The 26,235-nt window shown below is 38.1% G+C and overlaps 2 protein-coding genes across 2 annotated transcripts; one reads left to right on the plus strand and one right to left on the minus strand.

The window, feature by feature from the left end:
- Positions 1-1,072: 1,072 nt before the first annotated feature.
- Positions 1,073-7,437, minus strand: arhgap19 (Rho GTPase activating protein 19). The gene is made up of 12 exons (XM_062436845.1): positions 7,394-7,437; positions 6,318-6,580; positions 6,073-6,153; positions 5,302-5,511; positions 4,852-5,078; positions 4,162-4,248; positions 3,926-3,991; positions 3,463-3,669; positions 3,201-3,302; positions 2,129-2,239; positions 1,828-1,929; positions 1,073-1,178 (listed from the first exon to the last, which is right to left on the minus strand). The coding sequence occupies exons 1-12, from the start codon at positions 7,435-7,437 to the stop codon at positions 1,116-1,118; spliced, it is 1,563 nt and encodes a 520-aa protein (XP_062292829.1). The 3' UTR covers positions 1,073-1,115.
- Positions 7,438-21,240: 13,803 nt separating this feature from the next.
- On the plus strand, positions 21,241-24,830 carry LOC133998080 (glutathione S-transferase Mu 3-like). Its single transcript, XM_062437833.1, has 8 exons — positions 21,241-21,347; positions 22,457-22,532; positions 22,625-22,689; positions 22,775-22,856; positions 23,078-23,175; positions 23,262-23,357; positions 24,078-24,188; positions 24,408-24,830. Exons 1-8 carry the CDS (start codon positions 21,312-21,314, stop codon positions 24,498-24,500), a joined length of 657 nt encoding a protein of 218 aa, XP_062293817.1. The 5' UTR covers positions 21,241-21,311; the 3' UTR covers positions 24,501-24,830.
- The last annotated feature ends 1,405 nt before the right edge of the window (positions 24,831-26,235 follow it).

Consider the following 26,235-nt stretch of genomic DNA (forward strand, 5'->3'; position numbering starts at 1 on the left):
GGGATAAACTGGCACAAGCAGATCAGAGCCAGCACAACCAAACCAAAGCACAGACCCGGGTCACTGTTTGGATTATTATTTATTAGGAGGTAGAGTTTAAGTGATACCCCCAAAGTTTAGACCGTGTTTGTTCAAAACAGAGCACCGTGCAACATGATGAGTAGAAATGAGTATGCATGAATAATTTAACATATTTTAAAACATGATCTTTGAGCAGATCGTCTCATGCAGACTAGATGCCAGATGGTTTTTGCAGGAATTCTTCTCATTTTTATTTAAATATGTCAACCTTTGAATTTATGGAGGTAAATACATAAAATGCTTTTTAAAAATATAGTCTTGCCTGACCTGAATCAGTCCATGTTAATCCCAAAATACTGTCCTATTCTGTTGATTCGCAACTACTGTACAAACCTAGCCATCAGAAGTGCATCATATGGTCTGAAAATATAATTAAAATAGCTTTCAAAGAATTTTAAAGAGTTAAAAGAGTAGAAATGAAACTCTGTATTGCTCCCAACAGCTGCTGCAGACATTATTTAATCCCAAAGATTCCCATATTTGTACAAACGCCAGTGTCTGTGAGGCCTGTTCGATTCAAGTGTGGCTGAAATAATAATGCAATATTTTCCCATTCTACTGCATTAGTGAATCATGCTAATATTGTCCGTCTTCATTCACAAAACCATTATCTGAATATTAAAACGTGCAAAATCACTGATGAGAACAAGTGAAAGAAATAAGGGATTTATTTAAACTATGAATTAAATTATAACGTGATTTTTTTTGTGTGTTTTCTTTTACACAACGCTATCATGCAACTTTAAATTGATGCAACCTTAGAGCAAAGCTACAGTGGAGCATTTTAATTAACTGTTAGTGCCAGTTTTTAAACACTTCCGCTAAATGTCCAGCAGAGGGCAGCAGAGAGATCCTGGTTTTGGTTTGGCTGGTCTGGCTGAGGCTAAGGCAGCTGTATATTAGTCACAGTTAAAAATGTAACAGTAGACTTACTACGATGATAAAAGACAATGATAAAAATGAGGAATAATAATAATAATACTGCCCAAGTCCTGCAGGAGACGAGGAGGATGAGGAGGAGGAAGTGTCAGGTTCTATGCCGAGATATGCTGGGAAACAGGAGAAAAAAAATACTTCCTGGGGACGGAGGGAGTCTCCTGCTGAGAGATAGATGGATGGAGGGATAGATAGAGAGAGGCAGTCATAAATAACAACACCAACAGCACAAATATTCATCCATAATATCATGCCATTAAAGAAATATGAATATTAATCATCCAAAAAATACAAAAAAATGATAAAAAATGGCCAAACAGGAAAACCCAAATGTTCCCATTTGACTTGATTTCCATGTTTATGTAATTTAACTAATTATAGAGATGCACACAATGTGAGTTTATGTCCTCTGCAAGGAAAACTGTGATGCTGCAAGTCTAAGGAAAAAGAATAAATGAATAAATAACCTTAAAATATAAAGTTTCATTACTACAAGTGGACTGATATCGATGTGTGACAGCCTTTTCATGTACTTTGAAAACTGAACAAAATAAAAAATTAAGTGATGACTGATGTCCATATTCAAGTCTATATACAAGTTTCTAAAACTCTGTTCAATAAAAACAAAAGCTACACTGTGGATGTAACTTGAAGTCCTGATTTGCTTGGAAAGAATGATTTTTTTTCACATTGAATGGTACAAATAAAACTAATTGTTGTGTGTGTGTGTGCCTCTAAATGTATGAGCAGGTTTGGATAGTGATATTTTTGGTGTTACGTGACGAAGAACGGCAGTAAACTGTGTCATACCTCAGAAACCTTCAGAGCTTTGTTCTCTTTAAAAGTGAAATCTGGGTTTTTTACTACCAGCCCCGCCTTCCCCAACAGGAGACCGGTCAATGGACTGTTCACCTGTACGCAAACAAAATCATATTATTTTTAACATCAAGGTAAAAAAACAGAAATTGTCAGTCATCTGCTAATTACATGGTATATAATAAAAACCACTATCGGTAACATGAAACCAGAGATAATACAAAAAAGCCAACAAAAGTGTGCCGTGAGGTCAGAGTGCAGCAAATATATGAAATACATTAGATGCTTTATTCACCTGCTGGATGACGTTCTCTTTGCCACATTTTCTTCCTGTCCTGGTGACGGTATCCGGTGAGATGTGCCTACCTCGCCTCTCAGCTGTCAGCTGCTCACCACGAGCTTTACGCTGGTACCAGAACAATATGAGGGAAAACAATTTGAAGAAGAGGCCAGTTTAGCGAGGAATGGGTCAAAATATCAATGTAAAATCCTACAATATAAACAATATAATTTGTTCTCTGGCTTCTCTTCCGAATAAAGGGAAGCTCAATCACTGTCACACATACAGTTGTACAGTGAAATTCAGTTTCTGCATTTAACCCATCTTAAGTACTAGGAGTAGGGACCAACCAACTCCAGATCTATTTCAGTAGCTTGGTCACAGGCACTGACAGGAGAATTAACCTAACATGAATGTTTTTTGGACAATGGGAGGAAACTGGAGCACCCGGAGGAAACCCATGCAAACACAGGGAGAACATGCAGAGTCCAAACAGAAAGGCCCCATCTAGGTATCGAACCCAAGACCTTGCTGTGAGACAACAGTGCTAACGGCCGAGCCACCACCCATTATCTCCATGAAACTTCCTGAATAAATAAACCTTGACTAACAAAATTAAGGCTTCCTGGTGGACACTTACTATGGGTCCCACCAGTTTAACTCCAGTTGGGGAAATGCATGTAATCCATCATTTCTTGTCAACTTTCTACTGTATAATGGCAAAAACACTTCAAAATACTCATATACTAACACAAAACATATGTTAGGGGTGTGCAATATACGATTATATCTTAATTGTTTTAATGATGTGCAAGCTGACGTTATCGAGTATGTCCCTCTCTTTGCAAAAACACTCAAAAACTGTCTTGAGCATCAAATACATTCGCTGCTGCTCACCTAAAACAACTCATCTACAAACCATCAACACAATGTCAGTTTAATGGCTTGTAGATGAGTTGTGGGCTTAACTACACATGCATATTACTCACCACACTGCACGTTGGGAAGCTACTGTATCTGTTGCTATATCGGGATAGATATCGTGATCATATCGTCCAGCCCTAATGAGTGTATATTGTTGCTTTACCTTGATGAGTCCACCAAAGGAGCGTGAACGGGGGTGTTTCTTGTTGGGACCTGGAGGGCAGTGCTCGCTGGTAGGCGTCCCTGAGGTGGTCTGCTTGACTAACTGCATGTAGGAAACAGAGGACATCCATTATATTTTATATTTAACACATAAAGCCATTTGCACTCACGACATCAGACAGCAGAATGAGCTCATCTCGTAGGTTTAAGTGTTCAATTCAAGCAGCAGGGCTCAACCACAACAAAGAGATCTTAATCCGAACCTGTCGGACAAGCTTCTTCTTCTTGGCGGAGTCCGGCATGTTGTGGTTGACGTGTCTGAACAGCTCCTTCAGCGCCTCCTCTGTGTATTGTCCAGAAGGTGACTGGCACTGCTCCTGAGAGCCGGGGCCCACAGCAGCCGTCCTCTTCAGGGGCAACACCGTCCGCGGGGCAGGAGAACCGCTTACCGGCAGCAGCTCCAGATCATCCTGTCAGAGCACGGGACAAGTTAGGCTGTGACAGTATCACAAATGACAGTATTATCTTGACCTGCTCTATATGTAAACAGATGACTTTCGTTGTGATTTGGTGCTATATAAAGATTGATTGATTGATTTATTCTTGCAAATAAGCATGTTGTGGTACATTTATGTTGAATATTGTTTATTTTATATTCTTAATTATTCCATTTAGAGCTCTAAAGCAGGAAAAAGTGTTAACCTAATGTGAGCTCCTTCCACTAACCTTGGTCTGCAGAGCCTTGGACCCACTGAAGTGCACTCTGGCGTATTCCCGCAGGTAGACCGGAGCCTAAACAACAAACACACAAAACCTTTAGCATATTAAATTTGTAGAGCCCCCTTTGATAATGAACTTGAATCTTCGGGTGTTTCCAGACTTGGCCTGCATGCTAGATTATTAACTGAGGTTAACTTATATAAATGTTTCATTGTTTGATTGCGTGTGTGGTCAATAATCACCCTGAAGAGTTTCTGTGAGTGTTTGATGAGGAAGGCCATGCTGTTGTTCAGTTTCTTCAGATTGTCTTTCAGGTCACCAGCTGTCATCTGAAGCAGGACAGAACACAAGTCACTTAGTTAACTGTACACACTGAGGCTGAAAATATTCATATCACACCTTTATTTTGACCTTCTGCCTTCAGGGAGGCGGTACAGGTCAATAAAAACATGCACCATCAGACTCTTGAACAGTTTCTTTCCTAAAACCATCCAGACTCTCAATAAACACACACAGTGACTCTGCAACCCAAATCCAAATCTATTCATATATTTGTGCATTATATTACTAGTGCAATATTGTATCTGACACTTGCACACACAGCACTTTATTTCTTACTTTTCATGCTTTTGTTTTTGTTTTGTTTTCTTTATGCTGTATAGTTTCATGATGGGTTGTGATGCTGAACATATGTATGTAGTAGTGTATTTAAATACCACTGTGATGGGCACTTGCAATTTCATTGTATTATGAATAAAGTGACAATAAAGGCATCTTATCTTATTTTACACATACTGTCTTTAAGTATAATGTGTGAGTGTGTGCAGTTTGTGGCAAATCCTAAAATAAACTAAATGATCAGGATTAATGATATAAGCTGTATTCATGCAGCCTCTGGTCTTTGAACCTCTGTCACGCGGTATAAATCTTACGTGTCTAGGCCAGAGAACATGCGGAGAAAACATGAGGGCCAGGTTGAAGGCGGACATCTTGTTCTTGTCCTGCTGCTTGGCGGTGTGGTAGAGCAGGTCTAGCAACAGTTTGAGGAGCGAGCGGTTGGCTTGAGGTAACAGCAGGAAGAGGAGCTGCAGGGCTTCGATTTGTCGCTCCTTGTTGGGTATCGAGGTCTTATTGCCGTGTTCATCAAACAGAGTCATGTCTGGGGAAAAGGATGAGGGTGAAAGAATGAAATCTACAGATACATTTATTATCTATCGGTTTTAACCTGGAAAGTCAGTATTTTTTGAAGCATTGTAAACGCCATTATTTGGAAAGCTTGGAATAAAAATATCACAGAATTCTCAAGTGCCAGAAAGTCAGAAGTGTAGCATTTAAAAAGTGTGTGTGTGTGATTGAGAGAGAGAGAGAGAGCGAGTCCCTACCAGCGATCTTCAGGTGTGCGTGGAAGTGTCTATGTGTGAGCAAGGGCTCGGGCAGCTCTCCCAGAAAAGTTTTGAGCAGCGTGGCCACGTCATTTGGGTGGAAGTCTCCAGACTCCAGGTCGACGTCCGCTCCACTGTTGAGGAGCTCCTTGAGGGTCTGCTGCCGAACACTGTTCCCCGGCACCCGAAAAAGACCCTCCACATGTAGATCTGAGCAGAGCATAAGCAGGTGGGGATGAGATGAGATTTGTTTGTGTGCTCAATCATTCTTGAAATGTGTCTTTTTTTTTTATTTCTCTCAATCAGAACAAGTGATATAACTAATTAACCCTCACATACCGTTCATATTCTGATTTATTATTAGCTTCTACACCAATTCACATTAATAATGAAGTTGTCAGAGAACAAACATAGTGTGAAGGTCTATTTATTTATGGGGAAAAAATACATTTGCATTTATAAAAAAAAGAGTATCAGCTGCACAAAAATAAAAAAATAAACAATTTATTTCCATTATTGTATACTGTTGGTCACATTAGGAAAAATCAACCTAGAAGAAATGTGTATGCTGCTGTGTTTTAACAACTCTTAAATATAAAAAAATGGGTATGTAAGGGTTAAAAGAGAAGAAAAAATGCTATCCATATTGATCAATGGTAATGGGCTGCAGGAAGAATATGCTGCTGCTGCTAGCATCTGAGAGGCAGAGCGGTGAGGATGCAAAAATCAATTGTCAAGGAAGGATGTCTTTGTTTTATTTTGACAACTTACTTTTGCTGAGGTACTCAATGAGCTGGTAGATCTGTGCGATGCAGCTCTCGGTCAGCGGAGACCCAAACACAAAACCTTTATCTGTGAAAGTAACGGTGACAGTAACAGATGAGTGTGTGTGTGTGATGACATTAAAATCTACTGAAGGGTTTTAATACTTTATACATGTCGTCAACTATTCACAGGTCTGCCAAATGCAGTTAATGTGTGATTTCTAAAAAGATTTCATCAAGTTGACCTCTCACCTTTGCGTTTGAGGAAGTTGAAAGAGCGAAAGAAGCCTCCGTTTCCACCTGTTGGGGTCTTGGGGCTCTCCTCGCCGAGGAGCTGGGAAAACTCAGTCCCGGGAAGATCAATAAGGCGAGTGATGTTACTTAGCACCAGCTCCAGAAATACGTCAGGGCTCTCATGGCGGAGTTTCTCCACAAAAAAGTCTGGGTTGAAGATGACGGGTGGTCGGCTGCTTCGTGAAGCCCCCGGAGATTCGTCGTGATTGACCACCATATTGCTCACTGTACTTCTAAAGGGGGGGGGGGGGGGGGGGGGGGCAGACAGGAAGATTATAAACAAGCTCTTTTTTTGTATGGGAGACAAACTCAAACAAAACACAAGTTGATAAGTGCCGCATGATGGATCTATGAATGCTTTAACCACTAAAACAATGACTGTGGCTCCTCACTGCTCCTATATAGTTAGCATGGGTTTAAAGAGGCAAATATTGTACTTTCTAATCCACTACATTTATTTGACAGCTGTAGTTACCTTTCAGATGAAGATTTGACACGATGGATAACATAACAAGCTTTTATTTTACAACACATAGTTAAAGATGAAACCAGTGGACGTCTTACAAACTGAACTGAATATTAGAAACTGATGGAAGGAAAAGAAGACAGGAAGGAAAGTGGGCCGGATTGGACTCCCCGGCGGGCAGGTTCTGGCCCGCGGGCCTCATGTTTGACAATCCCGATCTAAACACCGCCGTCACCTCTGAATTAGCCCGAACTAAAGGGCAACACAAGCCTCAACAAGCAGCTTTAACATTAACAAACGCAAGTTAAGGATCCCCCACTAACTATCGCTACTGAAACAAACATTTAAACTGGAGAAAAACGAAGTCAAATCATCTAATTAAACCCGATATCACCAAGGTGACGGAAATGTTATTGTTGAACAGCTAACACGGATGTAACGTCAACCACTCAGTTTTACAAACGTAACAAGCGTTTTACCAGTTTAAACTTAGCTTTAGCCGTAAGTAACACTAACTCCCTGTCAAAGTAAATAGCCATTTTTTAAAAAAAAGTATCCATCTTCTTACCTTGTATTTTGTGTGTTTTCATCGACATCTTTACCCGCAGCCATGTTCAGTTTGAATCCTCCGCTGTTCTCCTTCAGAACCCGCCCACCTCTGACAAACAACCAATGGCTGAGGGGTTAGGCCGCCACCTCCTCGGCTATTGGTCGAGTGCCTGATGTGGGCGGGGTATAGCGACACTAATTTGCATGTCCCTCGTTTTGATTGGTCGGTTTGAATTCCCTAGCATTGTCAAGAAGAAAACAACCTCTGTGTAGAAAAATGCATGGATTCCTGAAATACTGGAGGCTGCAGTTTCACACACACACACACACACACACGCATGCACGCACGAACGCACGCACGCACGCACACACACACACACACACACACACACACACACACAGGACTAACTGTGTTGTTTTAAATTAATTTTATCTTTCAGGTGTTGATGTAAATCCTGCAACAGAGTGATTTACACTGACGGAAGCATCTGTGCCTTCAGAGGCTCATCAGTGGACATTTCCTGCACATACAGCAGTTATGAATCTATCACATCATCATTCTGGTTCAGTCTGATCGTAGTCATCAGTGGCAGAATCCCTCACAGCCTGATTACCTTTTTTGAGGACATTTTGAGATCTGATTTATACGGAGCCCCCAGGCGGGGAGTTCTGGTCCTCTGCAATGAGGCCAACGCGGAAGTAATTTAAAACTGCATTCTATCAAAAGGCCACCAGGAGGCGACCGTTATGGTGTCAAAAGGACTTCCGTCTCTATACAAGTCAATGGAGAATTCACCAACTTCTCACTTGATTTCTAACCTCAGTAAACGTTTTCAAAATGTGTTTATGGTCTCAATCGCTAGTTTAAAGCCTTCTTCAATGCAGTATGATGTTCATTTGGGACATTTTGGCCTCCCTGATTTTATATGTGACGATAAAGCAGGGTATGCATTAGGGCGTGGCTACGTCGTGATTGACATGTTGATTGGTTCACAGGTTCAGGAGTGCGCCTCATGCTCCTCCTGATGCCCATATAAGTAGAATCCGTGTTTTTATTTTTCCCAGCATGCACCTGAAAAAAACAAGGTGGGGAAAAAAAGAGGCTAAGTTATCCTGAGATAACTTTTTGAGGTCATTGTACTTCCGGATCAGTTCAGCAGCCATCAGGATTACTTAGCTTCAAGAGGCAACGTGGAACCATGGAGGAGGATTTGGAAGACTACCTTTAATATCTTTATATTTGAGGCCAAATTCAAAATAAAACTCTATGAACTGCTCCATTGTTGTTCTTTTCTTTCATGATACCAAACTGACCCGGAAGATTGAAGTCACTACGGAGCACCTGAGGGAACACGGAGAGCAGGGGGAAAAAATCTGTACTTATCTCGGGATCCTGAGTTAACTAAGTCAGGATCCCGACTTAGCTATCTCGGGATCCCGAGATAACTAAGTCGGGAGAGATAAGTACAGATTTTTTTTCTTGACCTCCATGTCCCCGTGGGGGCACCGTAGATTTCCACATAGATCTCTCTATCATTTTGTTTGATGTACTTAAATTTTTATTTGTTTCTTAATACTTACAACAAACAGTGTTCAATGTGTAACTTCTTACTACCATGCTGATTCAGTACATCTCTTTGAACTCATGGTGGTGTATTCAGTGTCTCAGCATGCACTGTGTGAGGAGATGCATCAAATGTCCCACATATGTTACATGAAGTGTGCACACATTTTTTTCTCATTAAATTACTAAAGGGCCAGAACACTGGTCTGTTGTTCTCCCCAACATATATTATATTAAGTCTTAGAAAAGACGAAAACTTGGTTGTCACATCCACCTATACTGTCACTTGGCTCCTCATGCATATTCATAATAATGAGAGAGAGGAAGGAAATGTACTCATTTAAGTTAAGCCTGACATCTGACTTCTCTCTCACAGAGGAGGAGCACCTTAACAGACAATGTCCTTCTCTGCTGTAAGTACAACAGTTTACTGATATGACTATTACATGTTGTGTACATTATTTGATGTATTTTATTGTCTCTGAAGCCTCACAGAGAGATGAGACGAGCAGCTATGAGTTTAACAGCAGCAGCGAGTGGATTTGTTGTCTTCCTTCTCTCTGTGTCAGGTACTGTATATCTATATTTACATTGTAGGACATTTAGGTTTGATGTATGTGTGAAGCAGTATGATGAATAACTTTTAAAGTATACAACACTTCTTCACTTCTGTTTATACCTGTGTAAAATATAGCTATTAAATGAAGTAATAATATTATATTAAGATGTTCTGCTGTGTCTGCGTCATGAGTGGTGGGGGTGGGGCCTGGCTGATATGGTTTGTCCAGCCTCCCTCCATAGATTGTAAGAATCATATATTTCTATACATGCATATGAATATATTCATAGTTCTCTGATGGTACAGCAATGCACAGAGAATTTTTATCTTGTCCTAATGTTTTTAATCAGTTTTGTAATTTCTGCACTCTGTACTGCAGAGCTGAATGTTGTGGCTGTTACAACTTTAACCGTTTCCTGTCTCTGTGAAAACGTATTGACACCTATTTTATTTTAGCAGCTTTCAGTGGTTTCCCACCCTTCATGCTCTACATTTCTTTGTGGTTTTTTAAACTTAATTCAGCAGCAACTTGACCAAAGAACAAACAAACAAACAAAGATATTTATACATACTTTGAATTTGATCATGGTACAGTCTGAATATGCAGTGAAGGAACAAGAATGTATTGAAGCATGGGAGAAAAGAATGACACAGAAAAAGTCTGAATTTGAATGAAGCGAAAACAACACTGATATACCACTGATCTGCTGCTTCACCCTGCTTCAAGTTAGTTAAATGTGTTTCTACTTATTTTATATTTGTTAAGTATAAACTTGCAGAATGAATGGACTAATGTTAAAACACTCAGCAGTAACAAATGATAAAATATGATAATCAACTGATAAAATACTGTATTCCAGTTCAGTTCTAGTTAGATTGATGCACAATGAGGAGCTTTGAATGACAACAACTGAAGATAAAATCATATTGGTGCCATGATCCACTTTGTCTTATTCACTGATTCTTAACTTGTTATAAATGTGATTGTGGTTTCTGATGTGCTCTGTGTTACAGTGGTACAGGGTCAGAATGACTGGGGAGTGACTTACACTTCTACTAAGATCTGTGCTATAAAAGGATCAACAGTTTACATACACTGCACCTACAGATACCCATCCAGGATAAATAATGTTGATACTGCAGTTGATGAAATATTCTGGTTTACTAAAGGGAGTAATAATGAACCTGTGAATCTGAGAACAGACTCAGAGTACGCAGATCGTGTGCAGTATCAATGTTATAAGAACGACTGCAATCTGAGAATCACAGACCTGAAAGAGAGAGACTCAGCTGAGTACAAGTTCATGTTCATAACAAACCAACCAGGAGGGAAATATACTGGTTCACCTGGAACAACTCTCACTGTCACAGGTAACATTTGGAAGATCTTGGTTTCAAATGGTTACTATATTTGAAATGTCACAGTACATTTAAACAAGCTGATTAGAAATGATGGCGAATTCATGATTTTCATCATTTTGTGTACAAATTTATTCTAGGTTTTTGTTAAATGATCCACCAGTTTAGTTGGTCACTCATATGAGTATTGTTTTCGTTATTTGTGATGTACAAATGTTTTGTCTCTTTTTTTGCTCGCAGAGCCAAATCTACAAGTGCAGGTGATTAGATCAACAGTCCATCAGTACCATACCTGGGCAGAGCTGAAGTGTAACAGCAGCTGTCGTCTACCTGATCGTTCTTCCTTCATCTGGTACAAGAATGCACAGAAAATTCAGGATCAAACATCTTCTACTTATGAAGAGTACTTTTATCCAACAGACAGCTCTTCCTGTGCTGTACAAGGATTTGAGCATCATCCTGCTCCTCCAGTGTGTGAGTATAAATCACAGTCTCCCACTAACATAACTTTAACCTATTGTACTATATTGTATGTACATTAAATTCAGAAATAAAAGTGGATCAAAACCAAACCACAGCCCCATAAAAACTTGAAATGTTGCATTCTGATATCTTACAACTGTCTGTGCTGATTGCGAAATGTATGTAAACTAACATATTTTCTGACTTTATCTTGTTGTAATAATACAATAGTTACAGTTTCATATGCCCTGATTTTAAACCTTGTGTGCTGCTATTTCAATACAATGAAAGTGAATGAAATATTGTTTATTCTACTTAAATCATTTAAAGCTTACATTTGAAAAAACTATTGATGTCTGTGTCCTACTGGAAAACAGTGTTTATGTTACTTACACTGATCAATATTAACCTTTTCAGACCTGATTTTAATGTGAAATGAATGTCATGTGTTAACGTGGGCTTTTAATGTGTTGTTTCTTAAGATCCTTTAACTTATGTTCTGAAAAGGATTATTTGTAAATAAAATGTATTATTATCTCAGGTGTCCATGGTCCATCCTGCAACAGATTGATTTACACTGAAAGAAGCATCTGTGCCTCCAGAGGCTCATCAGTGGACATTTCCTGCACATACAGCAGTTATAGAACTATCACATCATCATTCTGGTTCAGTCCTGATCGTAGTCATCAGTGGAAGAATCCCTCACAGCCTGAGGACCTTAGTAAAGACTCCCAGTATGCAGGTCGTGTTCAGGTCCTTAAAACAGAGAGAGGACGCTCCACTCTGAGAATCTCTGACCTGAGAGAGAGCGATTCAGCCCAGTATCACTTCAAACTCAAAACATATTGGTTTGAATGGAGGAGTAGTTTACCTGGAACAACTCTGACTGTCACAGGTACTGATGAACACAATCTGTTATTGTTGAAGACTTTCACATAAAATTAATTTGATTATATTGAGTACTTTCTCCTATTTACAATTTTGATTGGATGATCCCAAATTATTTCACCCAGCAGAACTACAAAGGTTATTGTGACTGTATGTTTGTGTATTTTAGTGGTAACAAATGACATTTTGGGTCCTTCCTCACATATGCAGCTCTCCAGGTGCAGGTGACCACAATAACGGTCCATCAGTCTCATGTGGAGGCAGAGCTGAAATGTCTCAGCAGCTGCAGTCCAGCAGGTCGTATTTCTTACGTCTGGTTCAAGAACGGACGGAAAATGATGAAGGAGGAAACTTCTCTTTATTCAGGGCAGTTTAATCCTGGTGACAACATCTCCTGTGCTTTGAAAGGACATGAGGATTACCGCTCTCCTTCAGTGTGTGAGTTTACCTAACTATGTCACTAACACAATGTCAAAATGTATCCAAGGTAACAGACAGTTGATTTTAATATGAGCAGCAACGAGGGAATCAACTTTCACTCCTCACTTTGTGTCAAACATTTGCTTCTTACATTGTGTCAGTTATTCCACTGTTGACCAACTATGTTTTCTCCTCCAGATGCTCCAAAGCTTCCCTCTGTGTCAGTGAGCCCCCCTGCTGAAATCATTGAGGGCAGTTCAGTGACTCTGACCTGTAGCAGTGATGCTAACCCAGCAGCTAAATACACCTGGTACATGAAGAATGTAAATCCAGACCTTCAACCTCTCAGTAAAGAACCACAGCTTGTCTTCAGCTCCATCCAGTCCTCTGACTCTGGAGAATATTACTGTACAGCTGAGAACCAGCTGGGGAAGAGGACATCTGAATACATCTTCATGAATCTTAAATGTGAGTCAAACCATTTATTAAAAAATCAACATACACCTGTTAATCTCCTCAACATTGTTAAAAAATATTCAATAGATTTGTCTGATCAAGTCTTCTTTCTTCAGTTCTGCCTGTTTCACATTCAGTCTGCTGCTGTAGTTCAGAGCAGCTTTTATACCATATGTCAATCTTATTGTCTCATTTAATAATTCATTTTGTTTTCATTTAATTCACTTTTTTTGCTTCCCTCTGTGTCAGTGAGTCCACCTGCTGAAAATGTTGTTAAAGGTAAGTTATACTCATTGAATTTCACACACCTGTATACAGCACAAGATGTCAGAACTTATTGAAGAGGTCTATCTTCTTTCTGTTGGTCTCAATTTTTAGAGAAATCAGTATTTATAATGAACATCTTCAGGTTCATTCTGGTGGTCCTGTTGCTGATTCTTCTGCTTCTCTTGATTCTGTGGATGAGGTAAAATAATATTACAGACAATAAATATTTTCTTTCTTATCAAAACACAAACATAGATTTTAAATCATTAATTTTGTTTGGTTGATTATTTCTTGTTTTTTGTTGGATTCAATCCAGGAAGAAGAAAACTCTGAGCTCCACCACTGACCTGAATGAACCTGTAGAGACTATAGAGGTGAGAGAGAGAAACCTTATTGACAGAAATTACATTCAAATATAGATATGATTACTTGCTGTATACATGCAAAAGGACACATTTTATTATCAACATGAAACCATAAAATAAATATATTTTAAAGAACAACTTGCTGAGTAGAAACCAGTAAAGTTTTAGCTCTTATAGATCACCACAGAATTTAGTCTGAAGCATTAGACATTAGCATTCTCTCCCCATCAGTTGGACTCTTGTCCTGTATATGAGAACGTCTCAGACCTGCAGGTCGTCACTGTAAAATCCAGTCATGTGATTTTGTTCTGATGCAGTTGAACCAGAGGCTGGATTCACCTGAGTCTTCAGCAGCAGCAGCAGCAGGTAGAAGTGAGCAGCACAGACAGTCAGTAACAGCATGTAGCAGAAGCTTTGAGAAGAATGTGCTGATGGCAGCTTGAACTGAATCATGTCGACGTGTCAAACATGATTGATTGTTTAGATCAGTTGAATATCAGGTGGTGTGTGTGACTCAACTGAACTAATGCAAGCTTATTTTAGTTATATTACAGATATTTAGGATTAGAGCCGCAATGCAAACTGTTATTTTAAATGTGTACATATTGTAATTAATCACTTTTGATGAATCCTGTTTGGCTTCTTGTGCAGTTTACTGTATATTTTCACACATCAAACATAATCTCAGTTCTATCACACTTTGCTGAATGTCACATTATCCAGGTATTGCAGTGGCTGATATACAATAAACAGTCAGTCAGTCATAAAATCAGTGAGGCCAAAATTTCACAAATGAACATCATACTGCATTGAAGAAGGCTTTAAACTAGCGATTGAGACCATAAACACATTTTGAAAACGTTTACTGAGGTTAGAAATCAAGTGAGAAGTTGGTGAATTCTCCATTGACTTGTATAGAGACGGAAGTCCTTTTGACACCAAAACGGTCGCCCCCTGGTGGCCTTTTGATAGAATGCAGTTTTAAGTTACTTTTGCGTTGGCATCATTGCAGAGGACCGGAACACAGTTCAGTTCCCTCTCACTGATGTAGAGGGTGACTGTGCAGAAAGTTTCAGCTTGAAATAGTTTTAATGTTTATTTTTCAGGATTTGAATGTATTAACCAGATATTAAAACAAAAAAATATTAATCTTTTCTTTAAATCTGTTCTTTTGTGCTGATTTATCTCTCACTTCCTTTTTAGTTTATGAGGAAACTTGTTATTATAATTTGGGATGTTGCTAAAATGAAGATGCACAGACACAGTTTGTATTGAAGACGACCCTTATTGTTATTTTAGCTGTTTATTGTATTTTCAGTTTATTTATACTCTTTGGGGTCAGTGAAGCAGAATATGTGGCAGTTTACTGAGTATGAAGCCTTTTCAGTATAACAGTCCATATTTGTTAGTGACAGCTGTAGATCACTGACTGAATGATTTTCATACTTAGACACCTCGACTGTGAGAGTTTGTTCAACTACTGTACAACAAGGTCACCAATGTGAACAATCAATGCTTTTGAAACTGAACCTCTAACTTTAATTATTAATGCATTTAATGTCAAGTGTAAACATATTACTTCCACAACATCTCTGTAGTTGGAAACATGATTTCAGTTCCCTCTCACTGCTGCAGAGGGCGACAGTGTGCAGAAAGTTTTAGTTTTAAATAATTTTTATGTTTATTTTTCAGGATCTGAATGTATTTACCAGATATGAAGACGAATAACATTTTATACATTTCTCACTTTCGCTGTATGTTATGATGAAACTTGTCACACTCTAATAGTTTATTATGATTTGGGATGTTGCTAAATTGAAGATTATCATCCAAATTTTACGATCAATGTGTCAGGGATTGCGGAGCAGGTGGACCCAAATGCAGACACTGCAGGCTCAGGCTTGAACTGAATAATATTAGCTTTATTCTGCCAACTCAGAAGAAACTGACAAATAAACCCAGCGTGAATGAACACAGGCAAAATAACACAGAGACTCGAACAGTGACTATCTGAATGTATTTACCAGCTATGAAGACAAATAAAATGTGGATCTTTTCTTTAAATCTGTTCTTTTGTGCTGATTTATTTCTCACTTTCCCTCTATTTTAGGATGAACCTTGTCACAGTGTAATAGTTTATTATGATTTGGGATGTTGCTAAATTTAAGGTGCACAGACACAGTCTGTATTTGTTTGTTTATATTTGTCCATATTTGTTAGTGACAGCTGTAGATCATTGACTGAATCATTTTCATACTTAGACACCTCGACTGTGAGAGTTTGTTCAACTACTGTACAAAAATGTCACCAATGTGAACAATCAATGCTTCTGAAACTGAACCTGTAACTGTAATTATTAATGAATTTAATATTAAGGGTAAAAATAAAATGCAACTCAATCATGAAGAGTGAAAAGTACTGAAAGTAAATTTAAATGTGTGTAAACGATCAGTGATGGATGGTAAAATGTTGTCTCAGGGTTGTGATTCAGTATCTCTGATGTTTTACTGCCCTCTAGTGGTGAAGCTTCAGTGTTGCAGATTCAGGCTTCATCACTGAGGTCTCCCTCCACTGTCTGCTTTAAAGGCTCAGTTCACCTGATCAAGAAAAAACAAACCATGTTCTCACTTTCCTCCTAAATTGTGAGATTTTGGGTGTTTATTTCCAAAGCTAGGTATGTTGTTTTTAATGTTTCCCCTGTTTATATAAAAGACATCTCAGTTCACAATCTACTTGATAGAACCAGGAGAATATTTTTTTGTCAATGCTCTCAATAATCAGTCTTTTTTTCCTTTTTTCATTTAAACTACGTTGTTGTTCACAAGTCAAAGAGAGCATCGGTGCATCTTTACACAGCAGAAGAACTGATTTCTGATGTGCTCTGTGTTACAGTCAGAGTGATTGTGAATGAGTGAGTTTACAACTGTAGATGTAAAACATTTTATGATCTGATTGACACATAGATCTCTATCATTTTTGATGTACTTATTTGTTTCTTAATGCTTACAATAAACCCTTTGCTCAGCATGTAACTTCTTACTTCCCGTATTGATGCACTACATCTCTTTGAACTCATGGTGGTGTATTCAGTGTCTCAACGTGCACTAGAAGTGTGAGGAGATGCATCAGACCAAATGTCACACATAAGTCACATGTTTTCTTTAGACACCGAACTGTCCACAAAAAGTGTCATTATTTCTTTTCTCTCTTTAAATTGCTAAAAGGCCACAACACTGATCTCTTATTCTTTCTACAAAGATCACATGAGGTCTCTAGAGAACAGGAAAACTTGGTTGTCATGTACGCTTATACTCTCACTTGGCCCCTCAGCATATTCATAGTGAGGAGAAAGAGGAAGTAAATGTGCTAATTTAATTTAAGCCTGACATCTGACTTCTGCTCACAGATCACAGAGGACGAGCATCTTAACAGTCAACGCCCTTCTCTGCTGTAAGTAGAACAGTTTACTGATATGACTATTACATGTTGTTTACATTATTTGGTGTATTTTATTGTCTCTGAAGCCTCACAGAGAGATGAGACGAGCAGCTATGAGTTTAACAGCAGCAGCGAGTGGATTTGTTGTCTTCCTTCTCTCTGTGTCAGGTACTGTATATCTACATTTACATTGTAGGACATTTAGGTTTGATGTATGTGTGAAGCAATATGATGAATAACTTTTAAAGTATACAACATTTCCTCACTTCTGTTTATACCTGTGTAAAATATAGCTATTAAATGAAGTAATAATATTATATTAAGATGTTCTGCTGTGTCCGCGTCATGAGCGGTGGGGGTGGGGCCTGGCTGATATGGTTTGTCCTCCCTCCCTCCATAGATTGTAAGAATCATATATTTCTATACATGCATATGAATGTATTCATAGTTCTCTGATGGTACAGCAATGCACTGAGAATTTTTATCTTGTCCTGATGTTTTTAATCAGTTTTGTAATTTCTGCACTCTGTACTGCAGAGCTGGACTGTTGTGGCTGTTACAACTTTAACACTTTCCCCTCCCTGTGAAAACTTATTGACACCTATTTTATTTTAGCAGCTTTCAGTGGTTTCCCACCCTTCATGCTCTACATTTCTTTGTGGTTTTCAAACTTAACTGAGCAGCAACTTGACCAAAGAACAAACAGGGAGGAAATATAGAAGTTAAGCACAGACTCTGATTATTCAGTTTTCTTCTTCTCATCCTTTTCAGTAAAAGCTTTTTTTTTATTGAAGTGAAAACAACACTGATATACCACTGATCTGCTGCTTCACCCTGCTTCAAGTTAGTTAAATGTGTTTCTACTTATTTTATGTTTGTATAGAATAAACTTGCTGAATGAATGGATTAATGTTGAAACACTCAGCAGTAACAAAAGATGAAATATAATAATCAACCATAGACTGTATATAAAATGGACGTAACATCCGTGACGTCACCCATTGGTTTGTGGACTGCTGCTCGGAGGCCAATAGTATCGGATCTGAGCAGCGCCATCTCGAAAAATTTCCGGTGCATGCCGGGTAAAAAACCCACGGATTCTACTTATATGGGCATCAGGAGGAGCATGAGGCGCCCTCCTGAACCTGTGAACCAATCAACCTGTCAATCACGACGTAGCCACGCCCTAATGCATACCCTGCTTTATCGTCACATATATAATCAGGGAGGCCAAAATTTCACAAATGAACATCATACTGCATTGAAGAAGGCTTAAAACTAGCGATTGAGACCATAAACACATTTTGAAAACGTTTACTGAGGTTAGAAATCAAATGAGAAGATGGTGAATTCTCCATTGACTTGTATAGAGACGGAAGTCCTTTTGACAGCAAAACGGTCGCCCCCTGGTGGCCTTTTGATAGAATGCAGTTTTAAGTTACTTCGGCGTTGGCATCATTTCAGAGGACAGGTGTCGTGCCAAAAAGTGATCGTCTGCCAGAATCTGATTTGTGGCCGCGGGAGCGCGCACAGCAGCCCGTTGAGCGGTAGCGCTATAAAACGTCTAATTTCCTTTTGATTAAACGGTCATAATATGCATATACAAACAATTATCACACATTATCACAACTGTGGCCAAAAGAAGTGTAGTTTGTAGCGAAATAAGGCATGGCAATTACGTGATAGACATGTCTCTACAGTATGTTTGATTTATGGGTGTGTTTTCAATAAAGAAATGATCACTTTTGCAATGATCCTCGTGACTCTGCATTGTTTTTTATCTGATCTGGGCCCTACGTAGTATTTGCTTTCCATGTTTGGATGTGTTTTGTATATCTAATATTATTGTTTATGCCTACTATTAAAATAACAAACAGTTTTCACCTGCCAAAAATTGATTGGAGGCCAAATGCATTTACTGAATGGTTATTTCTGCCTAAATAGGACTTGATCTCATTCTTGAGCTTCATAATATAAACACTAAAGCTCACAGGACAGTTTGGAACTCTTTTAAAGGACCATTACAACACAAAATGTGCATTTTCACCTGCCAAAAATTGATTACGGCCATTAATTTGATACTGAAAAGTGTTTTCTTGCTCAAAATTACTTCCTATTACTCAACAGAGCAATATTTAGAAGATAATACCATAAACAGTACCCTTTACCTCTTGAAAACTGAGTGAATTGCCAGTGCAACACATAAAATGCAGATTTTCACTTGCCAAAAATTGATTCCAGCTCTTAATTTGATACTGAAAGGGTTTTTCTGCCTCAAAATGACTTCATATTACTGTGGTAAGTGATATGAAGTCATTTTGAGGCAGAAAAACTCTTTCAGAATCAAATTAAGGGCAGGGATCAATTTTTGGCAAGTAAAAAAATGCTATTTATGCCATGCATTGGCCCTTTACAAGATTTCCAAAGGGTACAGAGTACTGGTTAAGGTATAATCAGGTAAATATAACTCTGAAGAGTTGTATGAAGACATATCGTGGCAGAAAAACCCTTTCAGTATCAGATCTGGAGCGGGAATCAATTTTTGGCAAGTAAAAAAATGCATTTTATGCGTAGCATTGGCCCTTTACACCATTTCCAGAGGGTACAGAGTACAGGTTAATCTATAATGAGCTAAATATTGCTCTGTTGAGTAATAGGAAGTAATTTTGAGCAAGAAAACACTTTTCAGTATCAAATTAATGGCCGTAATCAATTTTTGGCAGGTGGAAAAGCGCATTTTGTGTTGTAATGGTCCTTTAAAAGAATTCCAAGCTGTCCTGTGAGCTCAGATCTTTATATTATGAAGCTTATGAATGAGATCAAGTCCTATTTAGGCAGAAATAACCATTCAGTAACTGTATGTGGCCTACAATCAATTTTTGGCAGGTGAAAATGCCTTATTTTGTGTTGTAATGGTCCTTTAAAAGAGTTCCAAACTGTCCTGTGAGCTCTAGTGTTTATATTATGAAGCTTATGAATGAGATCAAGACATATTTAGGCAGAAATAACCATTCAGTAACTGTATGTGGCCTACAATCAATTTTTGGCAGGTGAAAACTGTTTGTTATTTTAATAGTAGGCATAAACAATAATATTAGATATACAAAACACATCCAAACATGGGAAGCAAATACTACGTAGGGCCCAGATCAGATAAAAAACAATGCAGAGTCACGAGGATCATTGCAAAAGTGATCATTTCTTTATTGAAAACACACCCATAAATCAAACATACTGTAGAGACATGTCTATCACGTAATTGCCATGCCTTATTTCGCTACAAACTACACTTCTTTTGGCCACAGTTGTGATAATGTGTGATAATTGTTTGTATATGCATATTATGACCGTTTAATCAAAAGGAAATTAGACGTTTTATAGCGCTACCGCTCAACGGGCTGCTGTGCGCGCTCCCGCGGCCACAAATCAGATTCTGGCAGACGATTACTTTTTGGCACGACACCTGTCCTCCCCGCCTGGTCTTCATAGTGGTGACATCCAATGTCATGACAAGCATACCTTAATTGTTTTAACTTTAATGTGCAGTGACCTCAAGGACAGTTGCACCCGATGTTGTTTCATTTATGCCATTATTAAATTTTGCACTTTAATATACATTTTTAATCAGTTTTGCCATTAACCCACTTTCCTTTAAGTGAGTTGATTGGCTGGAAATCACTGGTTTAATCTTTAACAATAAATAAATGTAGTGGAGTAGAAAGTACAATAGTTCCCCCTGAAATGTAATGAAGTGGAAGTATAAAGTAGCAGCAGATGAAAATGACTCATGTAAAGTACCAGTACATTATAATTGTAGTTAAGTGCAGTACACAAGTAAATATACCTAGTTTCTGTCCATCACCGGAGGGGTCTGATATTATATTACCAGCGAAAGACAACATTCCTTTAGTGTTGTGCAACTCGAAAACTCGACTCAAATGTTTGACTCAAGATCTTTGAACAGATATGTAGAAGACTAAATGCCTTTTGATAGAATGCAGTTTTAAGTTACTTCCGCGTTCGCATCATTTCAGAGGACTGGTCTGACCTGCTTCACAAAGGGACCAGCCGACCTCCAGCCCCATTTCCTCTCTCCAACCTCCTCAGGCAGCTGTGAAAGTCGTGGTCAGCCGCATTTGATATCGGAAAGTGATTCAAAATGACAATGAAACTGGCTTACTGGGATATTCGCGGGGTAAGTTCAATGCAACTAAACTCTCTTTTCCTGCACCGCTGCACGTTAACGTAACCGGCTTTTCACGGCTCACCAACTTTGCTTTTCGTATTCTCTGTATTTTACAATCTACCCGGGTTTAAGTGTTTCATGCGTAATGTTTTATTTTTAAATAATTAAAGATATGATGTTGACTGAGCCTCAGTCGTTGACATGTTATGTAACTGCGGCCCCGGTGTTTCGGTTTAGCTGGTAACCGTGTTAACTGGTGACTCTAGGTGTTCTCCTAATATGTAGTTTAATCCTTTTTGAATACACACTCACCTGTGTTTAATACCTAAGTTATGCTAACCATTTATATAAGTTTAATTGTGTTCAGAAGACTCATTAATCTCTCTTAATGTATCTTGAAATTTGAGAAAGTTGCCAGTTAACACGGTCACCACTTCAACCGAAACACATTGTTACAAATTGTTTTATTTTACACACTGTTGCTCCAACATGATTTACAACACACGGACGTAAACTTGTCCAAAACATCAAATGCGTGATTTTCCTCGACCACCTTTACCAGACGTGATCTTTGATCATCGTGAAATGTTTTTCAGAGGTGCAACAAGCTGGACCTGTAAGGTGGCCATCATTGCAGTAACAGTGGTCACAAGTTAATTTGGCTGTGGTGTTTTGAAAATCGTGGCAGTGCACACTTCACTTTTACTTCAACAGTTGTTATATCACCTTGTGACAACCGATGGGTGTAATTGCGTGGCGTAATGGTTAAACACTACGCTGTAATGGTTTTGCAGTTGGTGACACACTTGGTTCAAATCCCGTGTCGGGTGACTTTTTATTTATTTATTTTTATTTAGACATTTATACAGAATATGGTATGTGTGTGTGTTGTTTTTTTAAGGACCTAAAAAACAAAATTTAAAGATTTGTACCATAATATTATTCGTTTTGTTAAAATTGACGTTATAAAATTGGTATTGAAAAAAGTATTTCTTTAGTCTTCATCGATCATAAACTGAAAATCTTTGGATTGGCTATTGGCTTAGACAAAATAAAACATTTGAGGATCATTAAAATCATAACCTGTCCACCATCTCTTATCTTTGACAATTATGCAGCTTGCCCAGCCAATCCGCCTGCTGCTGGAGTACACTGGCACCCGGTATGAAGACAAGTTTTATGTCTGTGGTGAAGGTAAATATTAACCATTCGACTAACAGATAAATAGGCACAAGTTTCCATCCAACTTACCCACATCATTCATGTAACCCAATTCTCTCCCACAGCACCCAACTTTGATAAGAGCTGCTGGTTTGATGAAAAACACAAACTTGGAATGGACTTTCCCAATGTGAGTTTAACCTACGGTATTAATAATAGCCTATTATTAATAGGTGAGTTTAACTTATCAACTTATTGTGATTGTCTCACCACAGCTGCCCTACTTGGAGGATGGAGACAGAAAGATAGTGCAGAGCAATGCTATCATGAGATACATCGCTCGTAAGCATAATATGTGTAAGTAAAGTCTGTTTTTAATGCATTCTGCACCTTTTCTTCAAAAAATGGTGCATTTCTTATTTTTTAAATTGTACTTCAGTATTTTCATGTGAACATCAGTGGTTGCATTTTATGGTCTCCTTTTAAAGAAGGGGACCACAATTATACACAAATTCCAGGTTTCAGATGTAGTATCATGAGACTTAGTTTCCTGAGAGTCTCAATAAATCTGATCACAGGCGGAGAGACCGAGGACGAGAAGGTTCGTGTCGACATGTTGGAGAACCAGTCCATGGACTTCAGAAACGGTTTTATTATGCTGTGCTACGCAGACTTTGTGAGTAACAAGTACATTTTTTAATGTTAATTAAATCATACAGCTGGGAAACTCCACTAACGTCACCTTCACTTCTCTGATATCAGGACAGTATAAAGCCAGGATACATGGAGAAGCTGCCAGGCGTGCTGAAACAGTTCTCGGATTTCTTGGGCGACAAGAAGTGGTTTGCTGGTGACAAGGTACGACACCTCTCAAACATGTTGGACACAATCAATTCTTAAGTTTAATTACACAAAGCTGTGAATAACACACATTTGACATATTTTGGACTTTTAAAGCTGATATGACAAACATGTTAATAGGCACTTAATTGTTGACACAACCAGCAGACATAAAGCAATAGTCTTCATATTTGGTCAGAGAAAAATAACTTTAGCTGCTAAATGCTCCATTATGTTTACCGGCTAGTCCCTAGCGTTGTATATCTGCGTTTGATGCTGGGCAGGTAGCATTCAGTAGATTTTTTAAGAGCTGTTTTTGCTGAAAACAGCTTCCTGATGTTACTAGAAACAGGTTTAATTAGAGCTGATGGTGAGATGAGACTGAAAACCAAAACAAAGAGCTATAAAACGGGTCATAATCTGCACAGTGAGGTAATTATCTGTGGGCTTGTTACTACCAGCGACCCCTTTTACATTTCATGTAAGGTTGCAACCAATGATTATTTTCATTATCAATTAATATACCAATTATTTTCTTGATTAATCATTTGTGTGGTTCGTAAAATGGCAGGAAATTAGGATAAATCCCATCCCAAGTTCCCAATGTACATTGTTACTTGTTGCAGCTCTAATAACATGTCATCATTTGACTGACTAACATGAAACTATTGGTTAGTAAAGTCTAGTTTGAGCTATTATATTACTCTCACAGTTTAAATTAACGTTTGTTTACAACAGATCACTTTCGTGGACTTCATCATGTACGAGCTGTTGGACCAACACAGGATGTTTCACCCCACTTGTCTGGACAACTTCAAGAACCTCAAGGCCCTTTTAGACCGTTTTGAGGTGAGAACAGTTTGTCAGGGTTAGGGTTACAATTACCACTGAAAGGTAACCTCAGTCAATGAAGAGTGCTGCACTCAAGCATCTGTTTTTTCTGCTGTGTCGTTGTGATGGTCTGATGTCCTTGAGTAAATTATGTATATGTGGAGCTGCTTTTGTGCTGGCTTTGCAGCTCACAGCAAAGAGTTTTTAATGACTTGGTTTAATTTCATATCATCACAGGCTCTGGAGAAGATTGCTGCCTACATGAAGTCAAACAGATTCATGAAGACTCCTGTCAACAACAAGATTGCCAAATGGGGCAACAAGAAGTAGAGAATAATGCACAATACACTAGAGAAGTAATGAATAGGAATAGAAAAATCATCACAAATGCCACAGAGTCAGTAACTTGTAATTTCAGAACTGGAAAAATGTTTTCCTGTGCCATATTTGTCTTTTTATAAATTGTAAACTTCATGTCCTTAAATTGTGTTTCATTCACAAACATTAACATGCCAGCTCTAACAATTGTAATTATATAGAAAAAAAGAAGCAAGTTTGTACTGATATTATGAAGAAACTTTAATTTGACTTAAAGCACTTAAATTTACTTGTTATATTTAATACATTTTTTTGACAGATTAAAGTGAATCTTGTACTGACTATACTGTTTCTCTCTGTTTGGGCCTCAATTTCAAATACATATATCTGTACAATAAATTACATTTAAGGATGAATCAAAGGAAAATGTAGGGTATACGTAAATATGCAGCAGAAGTGAATATAGTTATACAAAAAATGTTTGATTGAACAAAGGTCTATATACATTTTTTTATTTAACCACAATTCAGAAAACTATACATGAAACAAACATACAGTAATCTCAATTTTTGCTGCTAGTAATATATTTGACTAAATCTAGTAATTCAGTAAGAAATCAGCATTTCAGTCATGTCATCCACACAAACTAATTTATGACATAATGAATTGGACAAAAAAATCTGGATGTTGATCTGTGGATGAAGATTCAGGAGAAAAACTTTTTGCCATGTCGTTGTTCATTAGTATATATATATATATATATATATATATATATATATAATATAATAATAATTTGAAACAAATGTCCTGCATGTCTACACCACTAAACCTCTTGGATTAAGTTAAGAAACAGCCACCTGCACTAGTCTAGATTGGTTTGATTGAAGGTGCTATTAAAACCAAGAATACACTGAGAGCAGTTTTTAATTGGGTGGAACAGGACAGGAAATAATTAACAAAAGAATGGCAATTCATATTTCATATCTGAAATTATACTTGTAAAAACATTATGTAACCTAAATGGTAGGCGGTTGAGGAGTATGAGGCCATCATGATGGTCAAACAAGGTCAAACAATTTATATGAATGAAATAGCCTCACAAAAGATCATAATATGATTTGTATAATAAAAGCTGGTTGAAGGATGTTCAACCTGCAGGTTGCTATTCTCAGTACTCACGAGGTCATCTTCAGAGTCTGATCATTGCAACAAAGCACAAACACTTTGGATGAATGAAATGGCCTCTCAATAACTATCTAATTCCGATCCTATCTGTTTATTTTACACATAGTTTTCAGTGGTAGCTATTCTCACTAGCACTACTAGCTCTTGTAGTTGTATACAGGAATTAATAAACAAAACTTCAGAAGCAGACAGGCAGTTCAATTTAAAAAGGATTCAGGGCTAATGACCAGACTGAATTAATAAAACATATTTACCGCTGAAACTGTAGACTACAAAAGTGGGAAAGACATAAAGAGTGAGAAAAAAAGAACCCAAATATTCATATAAGACAATGAGGTTCAGTAGTTCTTCATTAGTAGGGGCTTTGTGGAAATGTGAGCGAGTAAGTGAAACAAAGCGTGCTTTGTGTGGTGTGTCCATATTTGGCTCATTCTTCTCAGATGTAGGTCAAAGTGAGCAGGAAATTCATCTTTATAAAATTAAAGAATTTCGTTTTTGTGCAGGGATTAATTGTGTCTGTGGTGCCAAAACTAATGATAACTGAGGCAATTCATGATAATAA

Source organism: Scomber scombrus, chromosome 2 (genome assembly GCF_963691925.1).
Source record: "Scomber scombrus chromosome 2, fScoSco1.1, whole genome shotgun sequence".
Lineage (NCBI taxonomy): Eukaryota > Metazoa > Chordata > Actinopteri > Scombriformes > Scombridae > Scomber > Scomber scombrus.